This window comes from Geotrypetes seraphini, chromosome 3 (assembly GCF_902459505.1).
Source record: "Geotrypetes seraphini chromosome 3, aGeoSer1.1, whole genome shotgun sequence".
In the NCBI taxonomy this organism is placed as follows: domain Eukaryota; kingdom Metazoa; phylum Chordata; class Amphibia; order Gymnophiona; family Dermophiidae; genus Geotrypetes; species Geotrypetes seraphini.
In genome coordinates this window covers 267022542-267049733 of record NC_047086.1, presented here as the reverse complement: position 1 = coordinate 267049733, position 27192 = coordinate 267022542, and the positions used below count along the sequence as shown (strand labels likewise).

Genomic DNA, 27192 nt, shown 5'->3' with positions numbered 1-27192 from the left:
TACCGTTCTCCCAGTGGAGCTCAGAATGGTTTACATGAATTTATTCAGGTACTCAAACATTTTTCCTTGTCTGTCCCAGTAGGCTCACAATAGAGGTCTGCATGGGAACGGGGATTGCGGGAATCCTGCGGGTCCCATGTGGGTCCCGTGGGAATCCCTCCTTAACCCATGGGACTCCCACGGGGACCCCCTTCTGGCCCACGGGACTCCCAAGGGGATCCCCCCTCTAGCCGACAGGACTCCCACGAGGATGGAAGGCTTTGGAAGCAGGGTTCGTACATATAATATAATGGACACGTCAGCCTTAGTAAAAGAGGGGGTTTATAAGTTAATTACCTGAACAGAAAACAAAAAAAGGGTTCCACCAAAGAGATTCCACAAGGAAAACAGCAGTGCAAACACAAAAGAAACTGTGGAATTGATGATCCTGTCAGAAGTAATTGCTGCTTTTTATGGGGACGGGTGGGGATGGAGGTAATTCCTTGCGGGGATGGGTGGGGACGGAGAGGATCCTGACAGGGAGAGGATTCTGGTGGGGACGGGGGGGATTTCTGTCCCCGTGCAACTCTCTAGCTCACAATCTATCTAATGTACCTGGGGCAGTGGGGGGATTAAATGACTTGCCCAGGGTCATAAGGAATTCCAATGATGCCAACAGCTATGCTTTTGAGTTTGTCCAGTTAATTTCCTGATGAAGGTTTTCAGACTCCTGTTGCAGGGGCAGACCTAAGCAATCAACCACTGTAATACAGGATGCTGCAGTTAAATAACTTTGCTGGGTTTGGAGTCTTCTTTTTCTCAGAAATTATCTACTGTGATGACTCGAGTCCAGTCCTCCTCAGGACATTGAGAACAACCTACAAGCCTTTGAAGTATCCGAGTCATTGAACAAATCTGAAATGTTGAAACTTAAGAAGGGACAATTGGTTTTAAAGAGAATGTTTAATTACAAAGGAAAACTGAAAATTTGTGAAATTACCAGTTTGAGTCTCCTCTCTATGCCAGACTGAACATAAGAACATAAGCAGTGCCTCCGCCGGGTCAGACCATAGGTCCATCCTGCCCAGCAGTCCGCTCCCGCGGCGGCCCAAACAGGTCACGACCTGTCTAAATCACCAGAAGGGGCCCCCATGCCGCCTTGGTTTCCCTTCCTAGCCCTCCGGTCTTGCACATGCACGACCTGGGTTTCTATACTTATTTTCTGGTTAGCTTTCTCAATATCCCATGATCCCTTTATCCTTCAGGAATCCGTCCAGTCTCTGTTTGAATCCTTGTACCGTACTCTGCCTGATCACTTCCTCCGGTAGCGCATTCCAAGTGTCCACGACCCTTTGGGTGAAGAAAAACTTTCTTGCATTCGTTTTGAACCTATCTCCCTTCAGTTTCTCCGATTGCCCCCTCGTACCTGTTGTCCCCTTCAGCCTGAAGAATCTGTCCCTATCCACCCTCTCTATGCCCCTCATGATTTTGAAGGTCTCTATCATATCACCCCTGAGCCTCCTCTTTTCCAGAGAGAAGAGCCCCAGCCTATCCAACCTCTCGGCGTATGGGCAGTGTTCCAGCCCTTTTACCAGTTTCGTTGCTCTCCTTTGGACTCTCTCAAGTATCGCCATGTCCTTCTTGAGGTGTGGCGACCAATACTGAACGCAGTATTCCAGATGTGGACGCACCATCGCTCGATACAATAGCATGATGACTTCCCGCGTCCTGGTTGTTATGCCCCTCTTTATGATGCCCAGCATCCTGTTGGCTTTTTTCGAGGCTGCTGCACACTGTGCAGATGGCTTCAATGATGCATCCACCAGCACACCCAAGTCTCTCTCAAGTCTGCTGTCTCCCAACAATGCCCCCCCCAATTTGTAGTTGAACAACGGGTTCTTTTTCCCTATATGCATGACCTTGCATTTTTCCACGTTAAAGCGCATTTGCCATTTGTTTGCCCAGTCTTCCAGCTTGTCTAGGTCCCTTTGCAGGTCCTTACACTCCTCCCTGGAGCTAACTCTCCCGCACAGTTTGGTATCGTCTGCAAATTTTATAACCTCGCACTTTGCCTCCTTTTCTAGGTCATTGATAAATATGTTGATGAGTAACGGCCCCAGAACCGATCCCTGTGGCACACCGCTCGTGACTCCCCGCCAGTCAGAATATTGGCCCTTTACTCCGACCCTCTGCAGTCTACCCGACAACCAGTGCTCGATCCATCTGTGCACATCCCCTCCCACCCCGTGGTTCCACAGCTTCCTAAGCAGCCTTTCATGTGGCACCTTGTCGAAAGCCTTTTGAAAATCGAGGTAAATGATGTCGATGGGTTCCCCATTGTCCACCCGACTGCTTATTCCCTCAAAGAAGGTCGTTAAGCACGACCTTCCCTTACAGAATCCGTGTTGGCTTGTTCTCAGTAGGCCATTCCTCTCGATGTGCTCGCAAATGCCGTCCTTTATCATAGCTTCCACCATCTTCCCTATAATTGAAGTCAGGCTCACCGGCCTATAGTTCCCGGGATCACCCCTCGATCCCTTCTTGAAGATAGCTGTGACATTTGCCAATTTCCAGTCCTCTGGTACCTCTCCAGTTTTCAAGGATAGGTTACAAACATGCTGGATTGTGCCCGCTATTTCTTGTTTTAGCTCCTTCAGAACCCTTGGGTGGATCCCGTCCGGACCCGGTGATTTGCCGCATTTTAACCTGTCTATCTGTTTGAGGACATCCTCCTTACTTACCTCTATGTGCTCCAATTTTTTAGCCTGTTCCCCACTCATGAGATCCTCTGAGTCCGGTATATTAGACTGCCATGGAGAGGAGACAAATCAGCCAGCCAGCTGGTAGTGCTAGCATATAAGTCAGGGGTGTTAAAGTCCCTCCTCGATGGCCGCAATCCAGTCGGGTTTTCAGGATTTCCCCAATGAATATGCATGAGATCTATTAGCATACAATGAAAGCAGTGCATGCAAATAGATCTCATGCATATTCATTGGGGAAATCCTGAAAACCCGACTGGATTGTGGCCCTCAAGGAAGGACTTTGACACCCCTGATGTAAGGCAAAGCACTCCTGGCTGGGAAGGTTGGAGTCTGGAAGGGGGGGCGCGGGGGGAGGGAATGATGAGAGAAAAACCAATAGCTGGGGGAGGGAAGGAAGGTAGACTGAATTGCAGGGGTCAGCTGAGTGAGTTAGAAAGGAAGGGGGGGGGTCACGTGATAACACTTAGCTGAGCATAAGAACATAAGAATTGCCGCTGCTGGGCCAGACCAATGGTCCATCATGCCCAGCAGTCCGCTCACGCGGCAGCCCTTAGGTCAAAGAGCAGTGTCCTGAGACTACCTTACCTGCGTACGTTCTGGCTCAGCAGGAACTTGTCTAACATTATCTTGAATCCCTGGAGGGTGTTTTCCCCTATAACAGACTCCGGAAGAGCGTTCCAGTTTTCCACCACTCTCTGGGTGAAGAACTTCCTTACGTTTGTACAGAATCTATTCCCTTTTAGCTTTAGAGAGTGCCCTCTCGTTATCTCTACCTTGGAGAGGGTGAACAACCTATCTCTATCTACTAATTCCCTTCATTATCTTAAATGTTTCAATCATGTCCCCTCTTTTCAAGGGAGAGGAGGCCCAGTTTCTCTAATCTCTCACTTTATAGCAACTCCTCCAGCCCCTTAACCATTTTAGTCACTCTTCCCTGGACCCTTTCAAATAGTACCGTGTCCTTCTTCATATACGGCAACGAGTGCTGGATGCAGTATTCCAGGTGGGAGCATACCATGGCCCAGTACAGCATCATGATAACCTTCTCTGATCTGCTTATGATCCCCTTCTTAATCATTCCTAGCATTCTGTTTGCCCTTTTTACAGCAGTTGCGCATTGCGCAGACGGCTTCATCGACTTGTCGACCAGTCTCTTTCCTGAGGGTCTCTCCGAGTACTGCACCGGACATCCTGTATTCATGTATAAGATTTTTGTTACCGACATGCATCACTTTGCACTTATCCATATTAAACATCATTTGCCACGTCGCACCCCATTCCACGAGCGCGTTTATGTTACGTTGCAGGTCTTTGCAATCCTTCTGTGTCTTCACTACTCTAAATAACTTTGTATCATCTGCAAATTTAATCACCTCGCTCGTCGTACTAATTTCCAGGTCGTTTGTAAATATGTTGAAGAGCACTGGTCCGAACCCTGCGGCACTCTACTTGTGATGCTTTTCCAGTCCGAGTATTGTCCATTTATCCCCACTCTGTTTCCTATCTGCTAACCAGTTTTTAATCCATGTGAGTATATCACCTTCGATTCCATGGCTCGCAATTTTTCAAAGCAGTCGTTCATGCAGGACCTTCTTAAACGCCTTCTGAAAATCCAGATATACAATGTTGACCGGGTCACCCTTGTCTATCTAATCATGAACAGATCAGAGAAGGTTATCATGCCACTGTACCGGGCCATGGTACGCCCTCACCTTGAGTACTACAGTACTACTCGAAAGGGTCCAGAGAAGAGCGACTAAGATGGTTAAGGGGCTGGAGGAGCTGCCGTACAGCGAAAGATTAGAGAAACTGGGCCTCTTCTCCCTCGAACAGAGGAGATTGAGAGGGGACATGATCAAAACATTCAAGGTACTGAAGGGGACTTAGTAGATAAAGACAGGTTGTTCACCCTCTCCAAGGTAGGGAGAACAAGAGGGCACTCTCTAAAGTTTAAAGGGGATAGATTCCGTACAAACGTAAGGAAGTTCTTCTTCACTCAGAGAGTGGTAGAAAGCTGGAACGCTCTTCCAGAGTCTGTTTTAGGGGAAAACACCCTCCAAGGATTCAAGACAAAGTTAGACAAGTTTCTGCTGAACAAGAACGTGCTGGTAGGGCTAGTCTCAGTTAGGGTGCTGGTCTTAGACCAGAGGGCCGCCGTGTGAGCGGACTGCTGGGCATGATGGACCACTGGTCTGACTCAGCAGTGGCGATTCTTATGTTCTTATGTTTACTCCCTCGAAAAAGTGCAGTAAATTAATTAAGCAAGATCTTCCTTTGGTGAAGCCATGCTGGCTGGTCCCTCTGATGCTTGGAGGCTTGACTGACAGCTTGGTATCATAACTGCTTTTTGGGAGTTATGGAGAAGGATCCTGAAGACTGGGGCTTCCCCAATATTGTCTGAAGTTTTGAAAGGATCTCTGGCCCGAAGGTCCTCCCAGGAACTGGCGATATTGTCTTGAAGCCCAAAAATCCTTTAGGGCCACAATCCAGTTGGGTTTTCAGGATTTCTAGTAAACACTAAAGGAGTATTGAAGATGAATAAGTGAGGCAGCTTGGAAACTCCCACAACGAATATAAACCTCACTGGTTAGGGATCAATTACAGAATGGCACAGGAGCTCTTAATGTATCCCGGCCTTCTGGTTGAATGTAGCTGGTATGCTTACTACTTCTTTTAACTATTGTCTTTTTTACAATATTTATAAATAAATAAAGACTGAAAACAGCACATGTTTCATTTTTACTTATCCTTTAATGCAGTGTCTCTAGCATGCCCCAATGGGACCTGTTTCGCCCACAAGGGCTTTCTCAAGGGTTCATAGAGGAGCTCTTATCTCAGCGTCCTCTCTGCCCTTGAAAGTAGACTCTCAACCTTAGAGTCTGCGCTCTCCTACAGATAGAGCTGTCCCAAGATTGAAATCCTCTGCAGCACTGAAATGCCTCACAAATGGTCCAAAAAAGTGAATATAATTGAAAACTAAAAACAAGCAGAAAAGACCGGCTCTTATCATCTCACTTGAAAAGAGACAACTAAGGAATTGGAGGACAGCCCAGAAGGATGCGAATTGGAACAAAAGAATGCTAATGAACTTTCTTACAAGAATTCTTACGAGAAGGGATTGACTACCCACACGTTCAGAATGTCTGTTGCACTAGAATTGGTTAAAAAAAAGTCTGATAAGTTGATAGAGGAAAGGTTCTTAAACGTATTAACTAGGTAGACTTGTAGATAGTGGGTTAGTTTTTTTATGCTTACCTGGGCTCACAGTGCACATATCGTCTATTGTCTCCCTGTCTAATGTTAACTTTGTGTCAAAAGTCTTTGGTACTACTGTATATGTGTTCTTGTAACCCATTCTGGGCTCCAGGGGTTATAAAATGAAATAAATACCGTTGCTGCCTGGAGTAGCTCTCACTATTCAATGCTGGACCACATCCAGTACTGAATATTAGGGGCTATATGTTGGCAGGCTGGCAGCCAGAGACTATGCAAATTCTGGCTAAGGTATTGGGGTAGCCATTTTAGGATCCCAGCTGCAAGGGGAAGGAGCAAGGAAGCTTCTACCTCAACTACAGAATGACACGGAGAAAAAAATTTATCACTGTTCCTCCCTGTCACCATGAGCTCGTCCCTGTCCCCGCAAGCTCAGTCCCCATCCCTGCCCCGTCCCCGCGAGCTCAGTCCCCATCCTGCAAACTGTCAGATCCCATCCGCACAAGCTTCGAATAGTTATGATTTTATACTGAACTTATTTTATTAAAGTATAAAAAGAGACAATATTCTGTACAATTGTCATTTTATAAACACAAATAATACAGAGCAAGGATCAACAAAATCCATCTCCCCTCCCTTTCACAAATATCCACTCCACTATTGTGAAAACTGAACAAACCAAATTACTACAGAATGCTATATAGAAAAATCAAGCTAACAGAATACTTACTTAAGTCACAAATGGCAGGAACAGTGTTGGGGGGAGTCCAACTAGGTCAACTGCCCCCTGGTCAGAGAGAGAGCCCTAAGCCAGCAGGAAGCTAAAGAAGCACAGCCTGGGCTTTGCGGTCCCCAATTATGTTTAATACCAGCTCTAACAGGATACATATTTCAAATCTGAACTATGCTAATCACAAAATATAAAATAGATTTATTTTTTCTACCTTTTGTTGTCTGGTAATTTTATTCTTCAAATCACATTGGTCTCAGGCTTTGCTGTCTTTATTGTGGCATGGCTGGCTCCTGAAGGCAAAATAGGTGCAAAAGAAGCTGGGGAGGAGATGCCGAGTCTGACACGGGTGCAGTTTTTTTACCACAGGAGCAAAACTTTTCACTGCTCCCACAGGGTGGTAAAAGGTCTTGTCCCCATTCATGCAGTAAACCAGTTGCAAATGTCTCCATTCCTGTGGATTTACTGCGGTGACCACGGTTTACCATGGTAAACGGTCCCCGTGTCATTCTCTAACCTCAACTTCCCATTAGGACCACAAGGGACTAAATGTGGCAATGTTAAGGGACAAAGCTAACTAAGGTTTGGGATTCTATCAGGTATTTGTGATCTGAAATGACCACAGAGAGGTCCTTTGGTATGACCTAGTATGGCAAGGGAAGAAAAGTATATGAGAAGAGAATAAGAGAATTTAAATATAAAACCAAAAATGAAGTACTGAATGGAAATGGAAAAAGAAATGAAAACACAATACAAATTTTAACCAAATATAATAAAATTGGAAAATATTTTATTTGCAAAATATTTGCCTGAAAACGTACAATAAAGGTCAGCTTTGTGAATACTAAGTAATAAAAAAAACTTTATGCAAGACTAATTACATAATTTCGAAAGCTATGTCACAGAACTTTCAAATTTTTACTAGAGGCCTTGATAAATGTCACTGTGAAGATAGCATCCTGCTATCAGCTTTATTTCCTGTAAATAAAATGTCATTTACAAAACCATTTTCCTTTTTTCCATTTTAGATCAATCAAGAAAACCTTCACAAATGAGGTCTAAAATGATTGACACAGAATGATGACTTTTTCTTTTAACTCCCTTCAAATATAAGGACATGTTCTAAAGTACAATTTGTTTGAGTTGAGAGTGGTATCAACTTAAGACAAGCATTATTATTTAGTCTAGTTTTAGAGTAGGACAAGACTTCACTGATGTAACCTGCATTGCACCCTTCTTTTTGTAAGAAATTGTTTTTGCGTAATAATCATCCAGTCATGTGACATAATTTTTAAAAGCTAAACAATTTATAGGGTTTCAGACATGGATGATGTTGCCTTTCCCCCTAAAAAGGCTGCTAATAATCCACCTTACTCAAAATAAATATCAAGCCACACCTTTATTTTAGCTAATGAGAGCATGGAAACTGACAGAAGATACTACATCTTGTATAAAAATATTAATTTTATGTGGCTTCACAGAACACAAAACATGCAGAAGTATGTTTATTGCTAATTTTTATATCTATTTTTCCCTCTTTGTGAAGATTGCTGAGGGACTATCTGGATAGGCAAAATTAACTGCTGCTGGTTCTAGGCCTAGAAGGATGAGATCTTCTTGAGGCATTCTCTTATTACTACTGCTTGTTTTGCTGTGGCTATCACCTTTCTTCCTTCACCAGTCCTGTTCTCACTGTCCATGCAAAACTATAATTCTGATAAAGCAAAATGAAGTTACAAACCAAGACCAATTGTCTGTTAACTACCTAAAAACAACCTGTTACCTACCTATTCTTTTCCCTGTTTACACAAAGTGTCTGCATAAGGAACCCTGTTTCAAGTTATATTTTCTAAAAACAGATAAAATAAAGGCTTCAGGAATTTGTGCAATTCACCCAGGTGCAAAAATACTATCAATCCACATTTTTACTCCAGGTTCAAAACCTTAAGTGCAAGAAAACCAAGGGAAATATGTATCACTGATTATATAACTATTTTACAAATACCGAGGATAATTTTAAAGAGCTTTTTTTCTGTAGGTAAAGCCTGTTTCAGAGGCAGAAAAAGACTTTCATAAAATTCCCACATACATGCATCCATTTACACCTTCTTTCGAAGGTAATATTTGTGTATTGTGAGGTTGGTTCTGGAAGCCATTTTTATAAAAGGCCACACCAATGAGATACTATATCAAACACTTATAGTGACTAATTAGATTTAATACTGATAAAGTGTGCAGACCATCATATTTTAAGATGCTCCAAAGACTTCTAACCAGCCTGTTATGACCCTTCTTTCAATATCAGCTATTGTGTTCATAGTCTAACAACAGGTATCCAAGTCTGTATTGATAACTTCTGAAACATAGAAACATAGAAAAAAGCAGCAGAAAAGGGCTATAGCCCACCAAGTCTGCCCATTCCAAGTATTCCCTCCCCTGAATTTACTCCCTTAAAGATCCCACGTGAGTATCCCATTTTCTCTTAAAATCCGTCACGCTGCTGGCCTTTATCACCTGGAGTGGGAGTCTGTTCCAATGATCCACTACTCTTTCGGTGAAGAAGTACTTCCTGGAGTCGCCATGAAACTTCCCTCCCCTGATTTTCAGCGGATGCCCTCTGGTGGTCGAGGGTCCCATGAGCCAAAAGATATCATCTTCTGACTCGATGTGTCCCGTGATGTACTTATATGTTTCAATCATATCTCCCCGTTCTCTTCTTTCCTCAAGTGAGTACAGCTGCAATTTTTTAAATCTTTCTTCATACGTGAGATCCTTGAGCCCCAAGACCATCCTGGTGGCCGTTCGCTGAACCGACTCGATCCTCAGCACGTCCTTTCGGTAGTGTGGTCTCCAAAACTGAACACAGTACTCCAAGTGAGACCTCACCATGGCTCTGTACAACGGCATCATAACTTCAGGTCTCCTGCTGACGAAACCTCTGCGGATACACCCCATCATTTGTCTTGCCCTGGAGGAAGCCTTCTCCACTTGATTGGCAACCTTCATGTCCTCACTAATGATCACCCCTAGGTCGCGTTCCGCCGTGGTCCTAACCAAGGTCTCACCATTTAGTACATAAGTTCTACGCGGGTTTCTCTTACCCAGATGCATTATCTTGCATTTTTTAGCATTGAAGCCTAGCTGCCAAGTAGTTGACCATTATTCCAGCAACAGTAGGTCGTGTGTCATATTATCAGGTAATAAGCTTTTGCCTACTATGTTGCAAAGTTTGGCGTCGTCGGCAAACAGTGATACCCTTCCTCTAAGTCCTTGCGTCATATCTCTTATGAATAAGTTAAATAGAATCGGGCCCAGGACCGAGCCCTGCGGCACTCCACTGATCACGTCCGATGCTTCGGATGGGGTACCGTTCACCACCACCTTCTGAAGTCTACCGCTCAGCCAATCCCCAACCCATGTAGTTAGAGTGTCTCCTAATCCTATCGATTTCAGCTTGTTCAGTAATCTTCGATGAGGGACGCTATCAAATGCTTTACTGAAGTCCAAATATATGTAATGTAATGTAATGTAATTTATTTCTTATATACCGCTACATCCGTTAGGTTCTAAGCGGTTTACAGAAAATATACATTAAAATTAGAAATAAGAAAGGTACTTGAAAAATTCCCTTACTGTCCCGAAGGCTCACAATCTAACTAAAGTACCTGGAGGGTAATAGAGAAGTGAAAAGTAGAGTTAGAGGAAAAATAAAAATAAAATAAAAAATTCTGGAGAAATTTAAATGATAGAAATAGAACAAAACAAAACTTTGTCTTCAATCCACGGTTTCAGCGTCAGTGATGAAGTAGAGCAATTAAGTTTAGGAGGAGCGATTGACGTTTCCAGAAAGGGCTTCTTCAGGGAAGAGACTTGGCAGACAGTCCCAGGATGCCTATGTCTCCTCCCCTGCGATGTTCTCCCATCCATGCATTCCCATGCATACCACGTCCAGTGACTCTCCGGCGTCCAGTTGTCTAGTAACCCAGTCAAAAAAGCTAATCAGATTAGATTAGCAGGATCTGCCCTGGGTGAACCCGTGTTGGTGTGGATCACGCAGTTTTTCTTCATCTAGGATTGTGTCAAGATTCTGTTTGATCAGTGTTTCCATGAGTTTACACACTATAGACGTGAGACTCACTGGTCTTTAGTTTGCTGTCTCTGTCCTGCAGCCCTTTTTGTGGAGTGGGATTACGTTGGCAGTTTTCCAGTCCAAGGGGACCCTTCCTGTGCTTAGGGAAAGATTGAAAAGAACAGATAATGGTTCTGCCAGGACTTCCCTTAACTCCCTGAGCATTCTGGGGTGTAGGTTATCCGGTCCCATGGCTTTGTTTACCTTGAGTCTTGATAGTTCGTCATAGACGCTACTGGGCGTAAATTCAAAATCTTGAAATGGGTCTTTCTGGTTATCTCCCGTCTGCAGCTGTGGACCAGCTCCCGGCGCTTCGCAGGTAAACACTGAACAGAAGTATTTGTTTAGTAGTTCTGCCTTCTCAGAATCTGATTCCGCAAAGTTACCGTCCGATTGCTTCAGGCGTACTATCCCATCTTTGTTTCTTTTCCTGTCACTAATATAGCTGAAGAAAGATTTATCCCCTTTCTTAATTTTCCGTGCTAGCTCTTCCTCCATTCGGAGTTTGGCTTCTCTGACTGCTGTTTTGACAGCTTTAGATCTGTCTAAATAGTCCTCTTTCGCCCCATCTCTGCCTAAATGTTTGTAGGTGATAAATGCGTCTTTTTTTCTGTTTAACTAGGTCTGAAATTTCTTTACTGAACCATTGGGGTCTTTTGTTTCTCCTGCGTTTACTTACTATCTTTATGTATCGGTCTGATGCTTCGTGTAGGATGGACTTCAGAGACGACCACATATCCTCCACATTGTCAGATATTGCTTGTTTATGTAGCTCCTGATGGACAAAATCTCCCATGTGGTTGAAGTCTGTGCCTCTAAAGTTGAGAACCCTTGTTGCTGTGTTTGTCTTAGGGAAACCTTTCTTGAGGTTGAGCCATACCATATTATGGTTGCTGGATGCCAGTGTGTCTCCTACTGAGACTTCCGTGACGCTATCTCCGTTGGTGAGAACTAGGTCTAGTAACGCCTGGTCCCTGGTGGGCTCCAATACCAATTGCTTGAGACGTGCACCCTTTATGGAGGTTAATATTCTTTTGCTGCTACCCGTAGTCGCGGAGAGTGTGTTCCAATCTGCATCTGGCATGTTGAAGTCTCCTAGCATTACTGTGTCCCCGCATAGTGTGATGTTCTCTGTGTCCTCGATTAATTCCATGTCTTTGTCCTCCTGTTGCCTGGGAGGTCTATATATCACCCCAAGGTATAGGCATTTTTCATTCCCTCTGGCCAGGTTCACCCAGAGGGATTCCCCCGGTGTATCTAACATCTGTGATTCTGGTGGTTTTGATGCTTTCCTTAGTGTATAGCGCTACTCCTCCTCCCAATTTACCCTCTCGGTCGCAACGAAGTAGGTTGTACCCTGGTATAACCATATCCCACCCATGCGATTCCGTGAACCAGGTTTCGGATATCGCTATCACGTCAAGATCGGCATTTGTTATCTCAGTCTCTAATGCTAGAATTTTATTGCCCAAGCTGTGTGCATTAACATACATAGCCCTCCATATCTGTGAAGAGATTCCTTTACGAGCTAGTGTGGCTCCTAAATTATCAGTGATATTTCTCCCTGAATTATTGTGGAAAGTGCAAGCAAATCACTCAAATCCACTGCACAAAAAGCAGTTCTTAGCTTCAAAATGCCTTCATCTCAACAAATGAATCGCCAACCGTGTCTTCTATTGGCATGTTTTGAGCTGCTAGTGCTCTGCTTCAGAGGATAATTGCACAGTAACTTACTTTTTTTTTTTTTAAACTAAAACCAATGTATTCAACACACTAGTCAAACAAGATTTAAGAAACATTATTGCACTAAGCACACATTTCCCTATCTGACTAGATCTGAATCACTTTGGATGGAGAAAGTGAAGTTCTGCTTGCCTCACTCAATCTAAGTCAGGTATCAGGTATAAACAGCACTCCAAGTAATTTGCCTTTATAGAAAGCCCTTAGCAGAAAACAGGGAGTGGGTTTAAATGGTCAATAGTCTCAATGGAGAAGGGTAAATAGTGGAGTTCCCCAGGGGTCTGTGTTGGAACCACTGCTTTTTGACATACAGTATTTATCAATGATCTAGAGAATAACTAGTGAAATAATTAAATTTGCTGACACAAAGTTGTTAAATCACAAGAGGATTGTGAAAAATTGCAAGAGGACCTTGTGAGACTGGAAGACTGAGCATCAAAATGGCAGATGACGTTTAATGTGAGCAAGTATAAAATGATACAAGTAAGAAAGAGGAACCCAAAGTAAAAGTGATGCTGTGTTCTGTGTTAGGAGTCACTGTCCAGGAAAAGGATCTAGGTGTCATTATTGAGGATATGTTGAAACCCTCAGCTCAATGTGCGGCAGCTGCTAAAATGCAAATAGAATGTTAGGAATTATCAGGAAAGGAATGGAAAACAAAGATGAAAATGTTATAATGCCCTTGTATCATTCTATGATATGGCTGCACCTCGAATACTGTGTGCAGTTTTGGGCACCATATCTCAAAAAAAAAAGATATAATTTAAAAATGTTACAGAGAAACTCTTCCGCAAACACCTAAAAACCTGGCTATTCTCAAAACTGTAACACTTCCCCCCTCTTAGGCCTCTCACCTTCCCCCTTTACACCTAACTCTTTAATCTCTCCACTGTAGTTCCTCTCTCATCTTTCTTCCTGTAAACCGTGCCGAGCTCCGCATTCGTGGAGATGGTGCGGTATATAAACCCAAGGTTTAGTTTAGTTTAGTTTAGAAAGGTGACAAAAATTATAAAAGGGATGGGATGACTTCCCTATGAGGAAAGGCTAAAGCGGTTAGGGCTCTTCAACTTGGAGAAGAGATGGCTCAGGGATGATATGATAGAAGTCTATAAAATACCGAGTGGAGTGGAAAGGGTAGATGTGAATCACTTGTTCAGTCTTTCCAAAATTACTAGGACTAGGGGATATATGATGAAGCTACTAAGTAGTAGATTTAAATAAACTGGAAAAAATATTTCTTCACACAATGTGCAATTAAACTCTGGAATTTGTTGCCAGAGAATGTGGTGAAATCAGTTAGCTTAATGGGGTTTAAAAAAGGTTTGGATAATTTCCTAAAAGAACAGTCCATTATTGAGATGGCCTAGGGAAATCCACTCCTTATTCCTAGGATGAGCAGCATAAAATCTGTTTTACTACTTGGGATCTTGCTAGGTACTTGGGACTTTGGTTGGTCACTGTCAGTAACAGGATACTGGGCTTGATGGATCTTTGGTCTGTCCCAGTATAGCAATTCTTATGTTCTTAAGTTCACCCTAATCCATCCATGCCTCTGCCATGGCTGCACCCCCTTTTCTGTCCATGTATAAAATTTAATGCCAATTAGCGCTATGTAATCTGCATTGAATCTGATGATGAAAACTGCAGAATATAAGACACACTATAGAATAATTAGTGCCCAATTATCAGCACTACTTGACTCATTTGGCAATTAAAATGCACCCGCAAATTGGGTGTGCACTCAAATCTGAGCGCCATATAGAGAATTAGGGAGTCCATATACTCTGACAACAGTCTTTTTCGTGTGGCATTCCCCAGGGATCAATCGTTGAGCCTATTCTGTTTTAACATATTCTTTGCCCCATCTGCTTTCCTCAACAAGATTCTCAGCATTACATTCTATATTTATGCCAATGATATTCGACTATTATTTCCCTTAGAATCAAGTAATCCCCAAACCCATTACAGAAATATCAAACAAATAGTCGGATATTCCTACCTGGTCATCTAGAAACAGACTGAAATTGATGTTTCCAAGACAATTGTTCTTCTTTCCCCTTGTTTTGGACACTATCTCTCCCAGCCCTGCTATCTATATGTCGACTCAAATGCCTCTAAGGATTCCATTAAAATTCTGAGAATCTTCTCACATACTGCTTACCTCCCACAGTCATATAGCCTCTCTAAGAAGTCACATTTCACTCTGCCAGATTAGGGATGCAATTTGCTTCTCTGACTTAACCTCAGTTCCTTTACTAGTCCACTCCTTACTGTTCCAAGCTAGATTACTAAAACTCTGTTTCTGGGCCTCCACAATACCAATTTAGATGCCTCCAGTTAATTCAGAACACGGCATAAAACTGATTCATGGTGCTAAAAAATACGACAGTAACTCCTTTCCTGAAACAACAACACTGGTTACCTACTGGCTATCGTCTGCTCTCCCATCAAATAATCAACACAGGATTCCCTACATTGTTGTTTACAGTCCTTAAACCAGTGGTTCCCAAATCTGTCTTGGGAAAACCCTTAGCCAGTGAGGTTTCAGGATATTCAAAATGTATTTACATGAAAGATCTGCATGCATCTCTTCTACTACATGTAAATCTCTCTCCTTTCAAATCATAGCGGGGAAAGGGATCCTGGTTTGAACTCTCCAACCGTATGAGCTGCATGATATGTATAAGTATTATGAATCAATGAGTTCGTTGAATGGGAGCGGAGCCGTGACCAGTATAAGCTCCTGAAGATGCCTGGGAGCGAAACACGGAATCATGTCGAGCTATGTGTATGTGAAGTGGACATCATTTATCTTTAAAAGATCAACTGCATGTATGCAAATGGAGTGATTTATAAACTTTGCAATCTAATATAATAAAACTCTAAGCGCGCATGCGCACTCTTACCTGCGTGCTTCCATTTTCCGTGCTTCCGTTTATCGTGAGCTGTAGGTTCCCACAGGTAGGAGTGTGCATGCGTGCTTGGTTGTGGCAGTGGCAGCAAACACACGTGACTCCCCCCTCCCTCCCTCCCACCCTCACTCACCCACCCACCGCCAGAGAAACATCGCTATGGCTGCCCGCATTGGACCGCGAGGAGGTCATTGGGAGTGCTGGTGATGGTCACTTGCACAGAATTGGCGCTCCAGACCTCCATCCAGGAAAAACGACACTACCGGTAGAAGTTTATTTTTAAGATTAAAGGTGCTGTGGCAGCTCCTCTCATGAGCCGCACCTGCGTCGGAGAAGGCTTCCGACGCAGGCAGTGATCCTGAGAGGAGCCGCGGAGGCACCTTTAAACTTACAAATAAACTTCTACCGGTAGTGCCGTTTTTCCTGCTATGCCCTCTCTTTCAGTGAATGAATCTTTGCAGCAACGAACAGTTTTGGTGAAGCAGCCAATCAGTGTGTCTAATCTGGAGGAGGGAGATCTCCTTGGCCACAGTGAGTGCGATGGTAGGCCAGACCGGAAGGGAAGGGGGAGGGGGTTGGGGGAAATGCTGCTGCTGCTCCACAGGGACCTGGAGTAGAAGGTAAATACCGCTGCTGCTGATGCTCAGAGAAGTGGACGGGGAGGGAAATACTGCTGCAATTGCTGCACAGGGAAGTGGGGTCGGGGGAGGGAAATGCTGCTGCACAGGGAAATGGAGGGTGAGGGAATGTTGCTGCGGCTGCTGCACAGGGTAAGTGGGGGGGACTGCTGTTGCTGCTGTGCAGGGAAGTGGAGTGGGGGGAGAGAAATGCTGCTGCACAGGGAAATGGAGGGGGATGGAATGCTGCTACTGCACAGGAAAGTGGGGTGGGGGAAATGCTGCTGCACAGGGAAATGGAAGGGGAGGGAATGCTGCTGCTGCACAGGAAAGTGGGGTGGGGAAATGCTGCTGCACAGGGAAATGGAGGGGGAGGGAATGTTACATAGGGAGCAGGGAAAAAGACAGATAGATAGAAAGAAAGACAGACAGACAGCGGGAGGGAGGGAGACAGAAAGAAAGGAAGAAAGACACAGGTGCAGGAAGAAGGACAGAAAGACAGACAGAGAAAGGGGGCCAGGGAGAAAGAAATACAGCAGGAGCTAGAGAGACAGAAAGAAAGAAAGACAGACAGACATCTATTCTAGCACCTGTTAATGTAACGGGCTTAAATACTAGTATGAAAATAATAAGTCCAAGCAGATCAAGTGCTGGCTTTTGCTATCTATAGGATTTGGTTGCTGCTATACCCGATTGCTGGGTGAACATTTCTTGAAATTTTTAAGATAAATTATTTCTATATTTAGAGGGACTATGATGGCTCTGGATGTATAAGGGAAAGTGATGAGTGAAATATGTGGGAATTACATATGATTTGTTAAAGTATTGAAGTGATATAATTATATTTAGTATGTGGTAAATATATTAATGTGTATCTAGCTTTTTGCATTATTTATATGCATATTAAATGTGGGTATCCTGAAAATCTGACTAGCTGGGAACTCACCAGGACAGGTTTAGGAAATACTGCTGTAAGCCATATCCCATGCACTCCATTCCTCTCAACATTTACTCCTGGTTGTTCCAACTTATTGCCAAATTGGATCAAACTCAGCTAGAACCTCCTTCCCTTTTCTGTTCAAGGGCCCAAGCTCTGGAACTCAATTCTACCACAATTGAGGTCTAAGTCCTTTGCAGTGAAATTTAAAACCCTCTTGAAAGTGTACTACAGGAATTTTCAACCCAGTCCTCAGAATATCTCCCTAGGAGATTTCCTGAAACCCTCAACTGGGTGTACCCCAGAGACTGGGGTAAAAACCTCTAGTGTACTACAGATTTTTTGCTCAGGACTTTTCTCCATTAATAACCATTCTAGTCTTCAGATGCCTGGTTCATATTAGTCTGGTTTTTGAATGGTAGAGAGTTCTGATTCTTGCTTAGCTGGGTAGTGGAAAAAAAAAAAAAGCTCTGACAAATGTGTCTCAAGCCTCCCTCCTCTCCTCACATTCCATAAAGTGAACATATTCCAACTTCCCTTTTAACTTTATTTTTATAACCTAGGTTTTCCTCTTGTTGCTGCTTCTTTCTTTCCTGGATTATTTACTTTTATTGATTTATGTAAACTGCTTCATTATTTTGAATTATTAATGATATATCAAATAAAAATTAGACATGAAATGTGGATATCCAGTTTTCTATTTATCATCAAAGAACTTTATTATAATATTCTCTTCATAATGATTTTCTACAAAAACAAACATGGCATAAGAGCATTTTTTCACTACCCAGGAATCACATCTCTCTGCCACTCACAAATCAGATTTCAAATAAGAGTGACCCAATCAAAATTTACATTTAGTCCTTTGGAAGCTATAGCTGGTGTGAGTCTACATTGGAAGGAGTCCACTGAGGACTGCTCTCCAACAATGTCATGTTTATATTTATGTTTATTTGGTGCTTACTATACTGTCTTAGGCAATTGCAACAAGGTGGTGTACAATCTAAGAAATATACCATAAATAACTAGGGTGGCACAAGTGCCAGACAGGAATTCCATTTTGTGATAAAAAAGAAAGGGGAACAGCAGATCAGAACAGCAAGAAGTTGTATGTAAATAAAGAAAAGTGTAAAAGCAAACAAAAGCCATTCAACATTCTCTGGGCCAGACCCAACAAAGAGTAGAGGTTAAATACAAGGGTAAACAAATTAATTTTTAAAGCACATTTAAATTTGCTTTGAGATAGTTCAGTACAAAGTGCTTGTAGAAGAGAATTTCAGAGTGATGGGGCTAGATAGAAAAGGCAGACTGACGCGTCAAATTCGCCAAGCCTGGGAAAGGGGAGGCAAACTAACAAGATATTCAGAAGAGGAATGTAAATGACAAGCTAGATACAGTGGTGGCCAATATAAATGGCACTATGTGTCAAAAATAAGATTTTGAATAGTAAACGATATTTCACAGGAAGTAAATGAAGATCGAATAAGTAAGAAGATAAATGTTCAGTTCTCAAAAGATTAAATAGTATATGGATAGCTGTATTTTGAACACATTGTAACTAGAAAGAAAGACCAGCCAGTATAGTGTTGCGATAGTATAAATATTAATTTACCAAAGCATGAATAAGTATCCGTAAATCAAAGTTGTTTAGAAGGGAACAAACTGAGCAAATCTAACAAAGTGCTAAAAAGCATCATTTAACAACCATAGAGATATGGAGTTGAAAATTTTGATGATCAATGATAATTCTGAGATATCTAAAGGAATCAACTAACATGACAGGGGAACCATCTATGGCTGGGGTTAGGTATGGCCGATGGCTACTGTAATCACTTGCCCTCTTGTTTATGTTGGTTTTCTAAGTATATGATCACATTAAGACTTCATGAACATAACAGCAGACTATGAATGGGACAGCTTATTGCTCCCCTGGTCTGTTAAGAGAGATAAAGGTCTGAGAGTGATTGATACAGTTGCTTTAAACAAACTAGGGGGAGATCATGTTATTAATCTTGTTATTTTCAAATCATCACATACCTGCCCTTGAGACCCTAATGGCCAGGCTATAGCAAACTGTAACTGCAACCGACCACATTGCTATGTGCGGTATAATGATCTAACACCTACTGTGGTCTTATTAGTCTGATGTCTCCAATTCAGTTGTGAATGTACCTCTGTAACCCTTAGTCCAATGCCTCTAACATATTAGGAATGTACTTCTGTAATCCATTCTGGGCTCCTGGGGAGGATGGGTTATAAAACTAAATAGATAAATATATAAATCATGACCATTTATTAAAATTATGAGAACACCATGAAACTTGCAGATCTAAATGAAGATTGAGTGGTTTACTCTTATATGAAGTCTGGCTTTTTAGTGGTAGAAACTCTGATTCCTGGTTGACTGGGTAGTGGAAAAACCCCACTCTGATGTTCATTGTTCATTTCATTGCAGAAAATCGTCATGGAAAACTGAAGTTTGAAAGTTTGTAGACTGATATTGATATCAGCATGATTACAACTTGATTGGAGCTTCTAACAATTCGATGGTCTACTTTCTATATCATAATTCAATCTAATTAACTACCGTAACTTTTTGATATAGTGGGTAGCTTATTGGTGTAGTATTGTAGCCTGCTACTATGCTTGTTTGGGATATATTTTGCTCAGATTCTATATTCACAGCAAGAGGTGGATAATAACCATCTCCTCTAACTGTAACCCCTACTTCTGGCATCCTAATTGTCTGTCTTGATTATTTAGATCAGGGGTGTCAAAATCCCTCCTCGAGGGCCACAATCCAGTCAGGTTTTTAGGATTTCCCCAATGAATATGCATGAGATCTATTTGCAGGCACTACTTTCATTGTATGCTAATAGATCTCATGCATATTCATTGGGGAAATCCTGAAAACCCGACTAGATTGTGGCCCTCAAGGAGGGACTTTGACACCCATGATTTAGATTGTAAGCTCATTCAAGCAGGGACTGTCTCCTTTGTGACTCTGTACAACGCTGCATATGTCCAGCATCATTCTAGAAATAATAATAGTAGTAGTAGTAATAGGCCATCAATATAATCTTTTATGTAAATTTAAAATGGCATCTAAGGCTTACATGAGACTAAAGGAGGGTTTTAAGGATGGATGACAATTTTTTTTTTTTTAAATAACTCTACAAAGGATATTTTCCCCTTTAAACTAGAACATTACTAGTGAAAAGTGCTGTACTTTCAAACTTGAATGCAAGTTCATAAGGAACAACCTTGACAAAGGATGAAACATCAGTCTTGGGCATCTTCTTTGTACATTTTGCTCAGGTGTTGCACTAATGCAACCAGCTCAGGGTTTCCTCCTAGTACTTCAATTTGTTTGTAAGCCTCTAATTCAAGCTCTTTCAGTGTTTGCCTTGTATATTCAAAGGAACCCACCTCTTCAAGATAATGTACACAATATTTTTTTACATCAATGTTTTCTGTCCTCTGACGCAATATATTTTGCACTTGGGTACTTTCAGGTCTTGACCATATAGCATGAATAGTAGGGAATGAAAATTTGCCCTCAGTTAAATCTTCACAAAAGCTCTTATTTTCACTATATTCCTTAGAATATAAATTAGCATAATCATCTCTGATTTGAAAAAAGAGCCCAAGTGTATTGAGAAGTGGTTTCATATCCATTGTGTAGCTGGAGAACAACTGCATGAGGCCCACAGCTAGCCCAAATAGTCCTCCTGTCTTCTGCAGCACCATTTCTTTATACTCTGCTTCTGTAGGACAGGTGTAAGTATCTCGCCAGTGAATGTCCAAGCCTTGACCACGGTGGAGCTCTAGCAGTTGACGTGTAAATACATTCACAGCATCTGGATGATTCAGAGTTAAAACCTTCTCAAGGCCAAGAAAACATACATAATTGGCTGAATTAATTACAGATGGAATCCCATATATACTATGTGCTACCGGAAAGCCACGTCGTAGCTTTGAGTTATCTTCAATATCATCAATGAGCAAACTTGCATTGTGTAGCATCTCTGTCACCTCTATAATAACCTGTTAATAAAAAGAGACAAAGCAGAATAGGTATATTTGAAATAATTATGCAAATCCTTTAACCTACAAGCAAAATCATTTATTTCCATAATAAAAAATACAGTAATAGTTCAAAGAATCAGGAAATAGTATAGACTAAGGCCCTCTTTTACAAAGGCACGCTAAGTGTTTTAGTGCAGATTTAGCGCACATTAAATTAACACGTGCACTAACCACTAACACATCCATAGGATAATATGCACGCATTAGCATTTAGCGCACCTTTGTAAAAGAGGGGGTAAAATTCTTAAATTCCATGTGTGTTATAATCCAAGAAAAAGGACCAAGTCTTAGAAATTGAATTATTCAGCTGACTAAGTAATCAAGAAGATGCTGATTCAAATACAACAAACCACATTTTCTATCATTTCATTTGCCAGAGATTTACTGCTTCAATTAACAATATAATTCAACAAATAGAACCCACCTGATATTATTGCCTCGTTTCTCAAGTAGGCGCGCACTAACACTTGGTACCTTTTCTTAGATTGTGACACATATCCATCAATTCCTAAAATACTAAATTTGTAGCATTAAGTGCATACTGATAACAATGCTGAAATACAGACAAAATAGTAAGAAATAATTTAGGGTCCTTTTTATGAAAGTGCATTAAAATTTTGTCATTAGCACACTAACTGCAAGGCCTCTGTTGCTTGTTGGGAGTGGGCTCAGCTCTTCCCATACAATTATACAGAGCCAGTACACTTATCCCTTCATTCTAGATATGGTGCATGCAGCTAAGTGCATAATTGTGTGCCCAGTTACAGTACAGAACCAATTACATGCATCAGTTAATTGGGGCTCAAAATCCAAATAAAAAAATAGATTGGCAATAAGTATGAAAAATTTGCTTTAACAAGTATTAATTGGCACACTTTTGCACTTATGTGCATGACTGACTTATGACCTTATTCTATAAACTTAAAGCCCAATTCTATATAGGTCATCTAAAAAAAAATCAGCACCAACTAGTGCAGCACTAAGTGTGATTCTATAAAAGTTAGGCGACAGAAGGTAGTGATGAATGGAGATTGCTTTGAGGAAAGGTTCTGTTCTTTGGCTTGTTCTTTTTAACATTTTTATAAATAATACTGCTGCAGAGCTGTCATTCCGCATGAACGACTACTTTGGAAAATTGTGAGTCATGTGGATTAAAAACTGGCTGGCGGCTAGGAAACAGAGAGTGGGTGTAAATGGACAATACTTGGACTGTAAAAGTGTCACGAGTGGAGTGCCACAGGGTTAAGTGCTTGGACCTGTTCTATTCAACATATTTATAAATGACCTGGAAATTGGTACGACGAGTGAGGTGATTAAATGTGCAGACGATACGAAGTTATTCAGAGTAGTGAAGACAGAAGAGGATTGCTAAGACCTGCAACATGACAAACATGCTTGAGGTATGGGATGCGACATGGCAAATGAGGTTTAATGTGGATTAGTGTAAGGTGATGCATGTCAGTAACAAAAATCTTATACATGAATACAGGATGTCTGGTGCAGTACTAGGAGAAACCCCCCAGGAAAGAGACTTGGGAGTACTGGTCGACAAGTCAATGAAGCCGTCCGCGCAATGCACGGTGGCGGCTAAAAGGGCGAACAGAATGCTGGGAATGATTAAGAAGGGGATCACAAATAGATTGGAGAAGGTTATCATACTGCTGTACCGGGCCATGGTATGCCCTCACCCGGAATACTGTGTCCAGCACTGGTCGCCGTACATAAAGAAGGACACGATACTGCTCGAAAGGGTCCAGAGAAGAGCAACTAAAATGGTTAAGGGGCTGGAAAAGTTGCCGTACAGTGAGAGATTAAAGAAACTGGGCCTCTTCTTCCATGAAAAGAGGAGTGGACATGATCGAAACATTCAAGATAATGAAGGGAATAGACTTAGTAGATAAGGACAGGTTGTTCACCCTCTCCAAGGTAGAGAGAACGAGAGGGCACTCTCTAAAGTTAAAAGGAAATAGATTCCGTACAAACGTAGGGACGTTCTTCTTCACCCAGAGAGTGATAAAAACCTGAAACGCTCTTCCGGAGGCTGTTATAGGGGAAAACACCCTCCAGGGATTCAAGACAAAGTTAGACAAGTTTCTGCTGAACCAGAATGCACGCAGGTAAGGATAGTCTCAGTTAGGGCACTGGTCTTTGACCTAAGGGCCGCTGCGTGAGCGGACTGCTGGGCACGATGGACCACTGGTCTGATCCAGCAGCAGTAATTCTTATGTGCTGGAATGCATTTCAATGGCAGCCAGCATACACAGTGTAAGCAAGGGAGATCAATACCTAAGGATTTCCAGGTCTTCTTACTGCCTCACCTTCCCTGTCATCTCAGATCACGACCACCAGGACCCCTCAGGAGATTTAGGGAATAAACACGGTCTGGTTCCAAGGCTGGCATACCTCCACGGAACTGTGCTCTACCCCTTAGCGGATGAACCCAGGGAGACATGGCTTCCGATTTGGAGACCCAATCTGATCTGCAGGCTGTTTGGACAGCTTACTGCAGGTTCTGCTAACAGGGCACCCCCCAGAAGCAGTCAATCTTTAAGTCAAAGTCTGCGGTCTCCAGGCAAAGGATCACTCTCAGCACTTGTGCACTACCACTGCCCAGTGGAAGAGTTTTCACCTCCTTCTGTAGACCAAAACTCCTGATGTCTCCTTGCCTGCTGAAGTAAGCCACTGCTGTTGTGTTGTTGCCCACTTTGTTTGATAACTGTAGCTGAAACTGAATCAGTGCCAACTGGATGGCCCAGAGCTCCAACCTTTTAATTAACCAATGGCACTGCGATGGGGACATAAGAATTACCGCTGCTGGGTCAGACCAGTGGTCCATTGCACCCAGCAGTCCGCTCACGTGGCGGCCCCCAGGTCAAAGACCTGTGCCCTACCGAGACCAGCCCTACCTGCGTTTGTTCCGGTTCAGCAGGAACTTGTCCAACCTTGTCTTGAATCCCTGGAGCTGAAGAAAAAAACCCCCCAACTTATGCTCTACATCCCTACCAAACAGGTTTTTGAAAAATTACTCCACTGAATTCTGGTTCATCGGACTAACTACCTCAATTCATTACTTTAAAGACCACCATAAATCCTCTGTTCTAATCTCTTTAGATTTCACTTCCGCCTTTGACACAATTGCATTTTTTGGGGTGATCTGAAGCAGACGCGGTTATCGAAGACGCGATAGAAAAAGAATACCTAGCTTAAGAAGATGGAATTTGTACGACGGAAGTGGCACGCAAAACTGACAGGAGGCAGGAAAGAGGAATTGTATCCTTACAGCCTACAGTTCTACCAGCAGCCACCTACTGAAAACATTTCTCTGGTTGAGTTTGAAACCTTAGCTATAGAAAGGCTTAAACTTCTGAAGCTGATAGAGAGTCTCGGTGTGAGTTATTTGAAGAACTCAGAGAAGTACAAAGAAAAGCTGGAAGCTGAACTGCGAAAACTCAAGTTTCCATACAGGCTTCTGGGATTTACATACAAACATTTGAAACTGTGTTTGTTGTTCCTAAGTTCCTATAATTCTGGAATTTGGAGGCGAGGAGGATGGCAGTTTGAGTGCAGAGCTCCTCTCCCTGGACATTCTCACTAAAGATTTTATAACTATTTAATCCCTTCAGTTTAACTAAAGTGATTTCAGATGGCTTCAAGAAAACAACTTACATTGGATACTGTATTTGCTACAGATGGGAAAAGTAAAAGAACAAAACCAAACCCTGTAACACCATCTAACACCATTCCAGCAGGGGAGAGCCGACGGAGGAGGGCTGCAGTCCGGCCATCGGACTAGAGAGCTGCACGGGAACGGGGATGACGGGAATCCCGCGGGACCCGCGGGGATCCCGCGGGTTCCCCCTTTGGGTCACGGGGATCCCGTGGGGACGCCCCCTAGGGTCGCGGGGATCCCGTGGGGACGCCTCCGAGGGTCGCGGGGTTCCTGCGGGGTTGGATCGCAGCGGGGTTGGTCGAGCCGCGAGGGTAGTCTCCTTCTCCTTACCTGCCCTGTCGCAGCACACAGCCGAACGGAAATCTTCCCGATGTCAGCGCTGACGTCGGAGGGAGGGCTTAAGCAAAGCCCTCCCTTCCTCCGACGTCAGCGCTGACATCAGGAAGACTTCCGGTCGGCTGTGTGCGGCAGGGCAGGTAGGGAGAAGGCAATGGCGAACGAAAGAGGGGGGGAGGGGGCGGTCCGCCCCGAAGAATGTGCACAGCCGGTCAGGTCCCCCGATCGACCGACAACAGGCCCGGCCGACAAATCTCCCTGCCCTGTAGCCGCGAATCTAAATTACCTCTTACAGCAGCTTCACTACTCCAGCTGCTGTAAGAAGGTAATTTAGATTCGCGGCTACAGGACAGGGAGATTTGTCCGACCGGGCCTGTTCTGTTGTCGGTCGGGTGCAAAAGCGCCACAAAGGTGGAGGCAGGGAGGGAGGAAAGGTGGAGTGGAGAAGAAAAGACGCTTAAGGGGGGAGAAGGCCGCTGAAAGCACTGGGGAAGACAAAGGGGTGGAAAAGAACGCTGAAAGGACATGGGGTAAACGGGAGATGAGGGGGGGAAGGACCCTGAAAGCACTGGGGAAGACAAAGGGGTGGAGAATGCCACTGAAAGGACATGGGGAAGACAGAGGGGGGGAGAAGGCCGCTGAAAGGACATGGGGAAGGCAGAGAGGGGAGAAGGATGCTGCCTGACAGGACATGGGGAAGATGGTGGGGGAGAAGGACACTGAAAGGAAATGGGGAAGAGGGAATGGGAAGAAGATGCTGGCAGGGAAGAAGACAGAGGTGCCAGACTATGGGGGGAGCGGAGGGAAAAAGATGGGTGCCAGACCAATTTGGGAGGGGGGAGAAAGGGAGAGGCACAGTAACAGAGCAAATGGAAGACACAGAGAGAAGAGAGGCAGTGGATGGAAGGAATTGAATGAGAACATGAAGAAAGCAGAAACCAGGCAATAAAGGTAGGAAAAAAATTATTATTTTTTTATTTTGCTTAAAGATAAAGTAGTATATTAGTTGTGTTGATAAAAATGTATAAACATTAGAGGCTCTGGTAGAAACCCGTTTACAAAGTATGTATTCTTCCCAATTAATATTTCCAAATTAATAAAGTCTTTTTGCTTATTTTTAAATGGGTTTCTACCAGAGCCTTTAATTCAGTAGCATAATTAAATGAAATAACTATTTCTGTAGTTTATAGGGACAGGTGGGGACGTAGGGGATTCCTCGCGGGGACGGGCAGGGACGGAGGGGATTCCTCGCGGGGACGGGTGGGGACGGAGGGATTCCGGGTGGGGACGGGTGGGAGTCCTCACGGGGACGGGTGGGGACGGGTGGGACTTTGGCGGGGACGGGTGGGGACGGGTGGGATTTCTGTCCCCGCGCAACTCTCTACATCGGACCAAAGGTCGGCTCGGGGGCCCGTTCCAGCGGGGCACCCGACACTGTCTTCGCTCCTCCCCCATTCCAGCAGGGGAGAGCCAACGGAGGAGGGCTGCAGTCCAGCCATCGGACCAACGGTCGGCTCGGGGGCCCGTTCCAGCGGGGCACCCGACATTGTCTTCGCTCCTCCCCCATTCCAGCAGGGGAGAGACGACGGAGGAGGGCTGCAGTCCGGCCATCGGTCCAACAGTCGGCTCGGGAGCCCGTTCCAGCAGGGCACCCGACACTGTCTTCGCTCCTCCCCCATTCCAGCAGGGGAGAGCCGACAAAGGAAGGCTGCAGTCCGGCCATCGGACCAACGGTCGGCTTGGGGGCCCGTTCCAGCGGGGCACCCAACACTGTCTTCGCTCCTCCCCCATTCCAGCAGGGGAGAGCCGACGGAGGAGGGCTGCAGTCCGGCCATCAGACCAAAGGTCGGCTCGGGGGCCCGTTCCAGCGGGGCACCCGACACTGTCTTCGCTCCTCCCCCATTCCAGTAGGGGAGAGCCAACGGAGGAGGGCTGCAGTCCAGCCATCGGACCAACGGTCGGCTCGGGGGCCCATTCCAGCGGGGCACCCGACATTGTCTTCGCTCCTCCCCCATTCCAGCAGGGGAGAGACGACGGAGGAGGGCTGCAGTCCGGCCATCGGTCCAACAGTCGGCTCG

At 43.9% G+C, this 27192-nt stretch overlaps 1 protein-coding gene across 4 annotated transcripts in view; it reads right to left on the bottom strand.

The window, feature by feature from the left end:
• Nucleotides 1-19976: 19976 nt before the first annotated feature.
• GGPS1 (geranylgeranyl diphosphate synthase 1) overlaps nucleotides 19977-27192 on the bottom strand; it is a 118263-nt gene continuing 111047 nt past the window's right edge. For all 4 annotated transcript variants that reach the window (XM_033939493.1, XM_033939495.1, XM_033939491.1 and 1 more), the window contains one exon: nucleotides 19977-21066. In XM_033939493.1, the coding sequence (XP_033795384.1) occupies nucleotides 20302-21066 (765 nt within the window). In that variant the 3' untranslated portion in view covers nucleotides 19977-20301. The remainder of the gene's footprint in view (nucleotides 21067-27192) is intronic.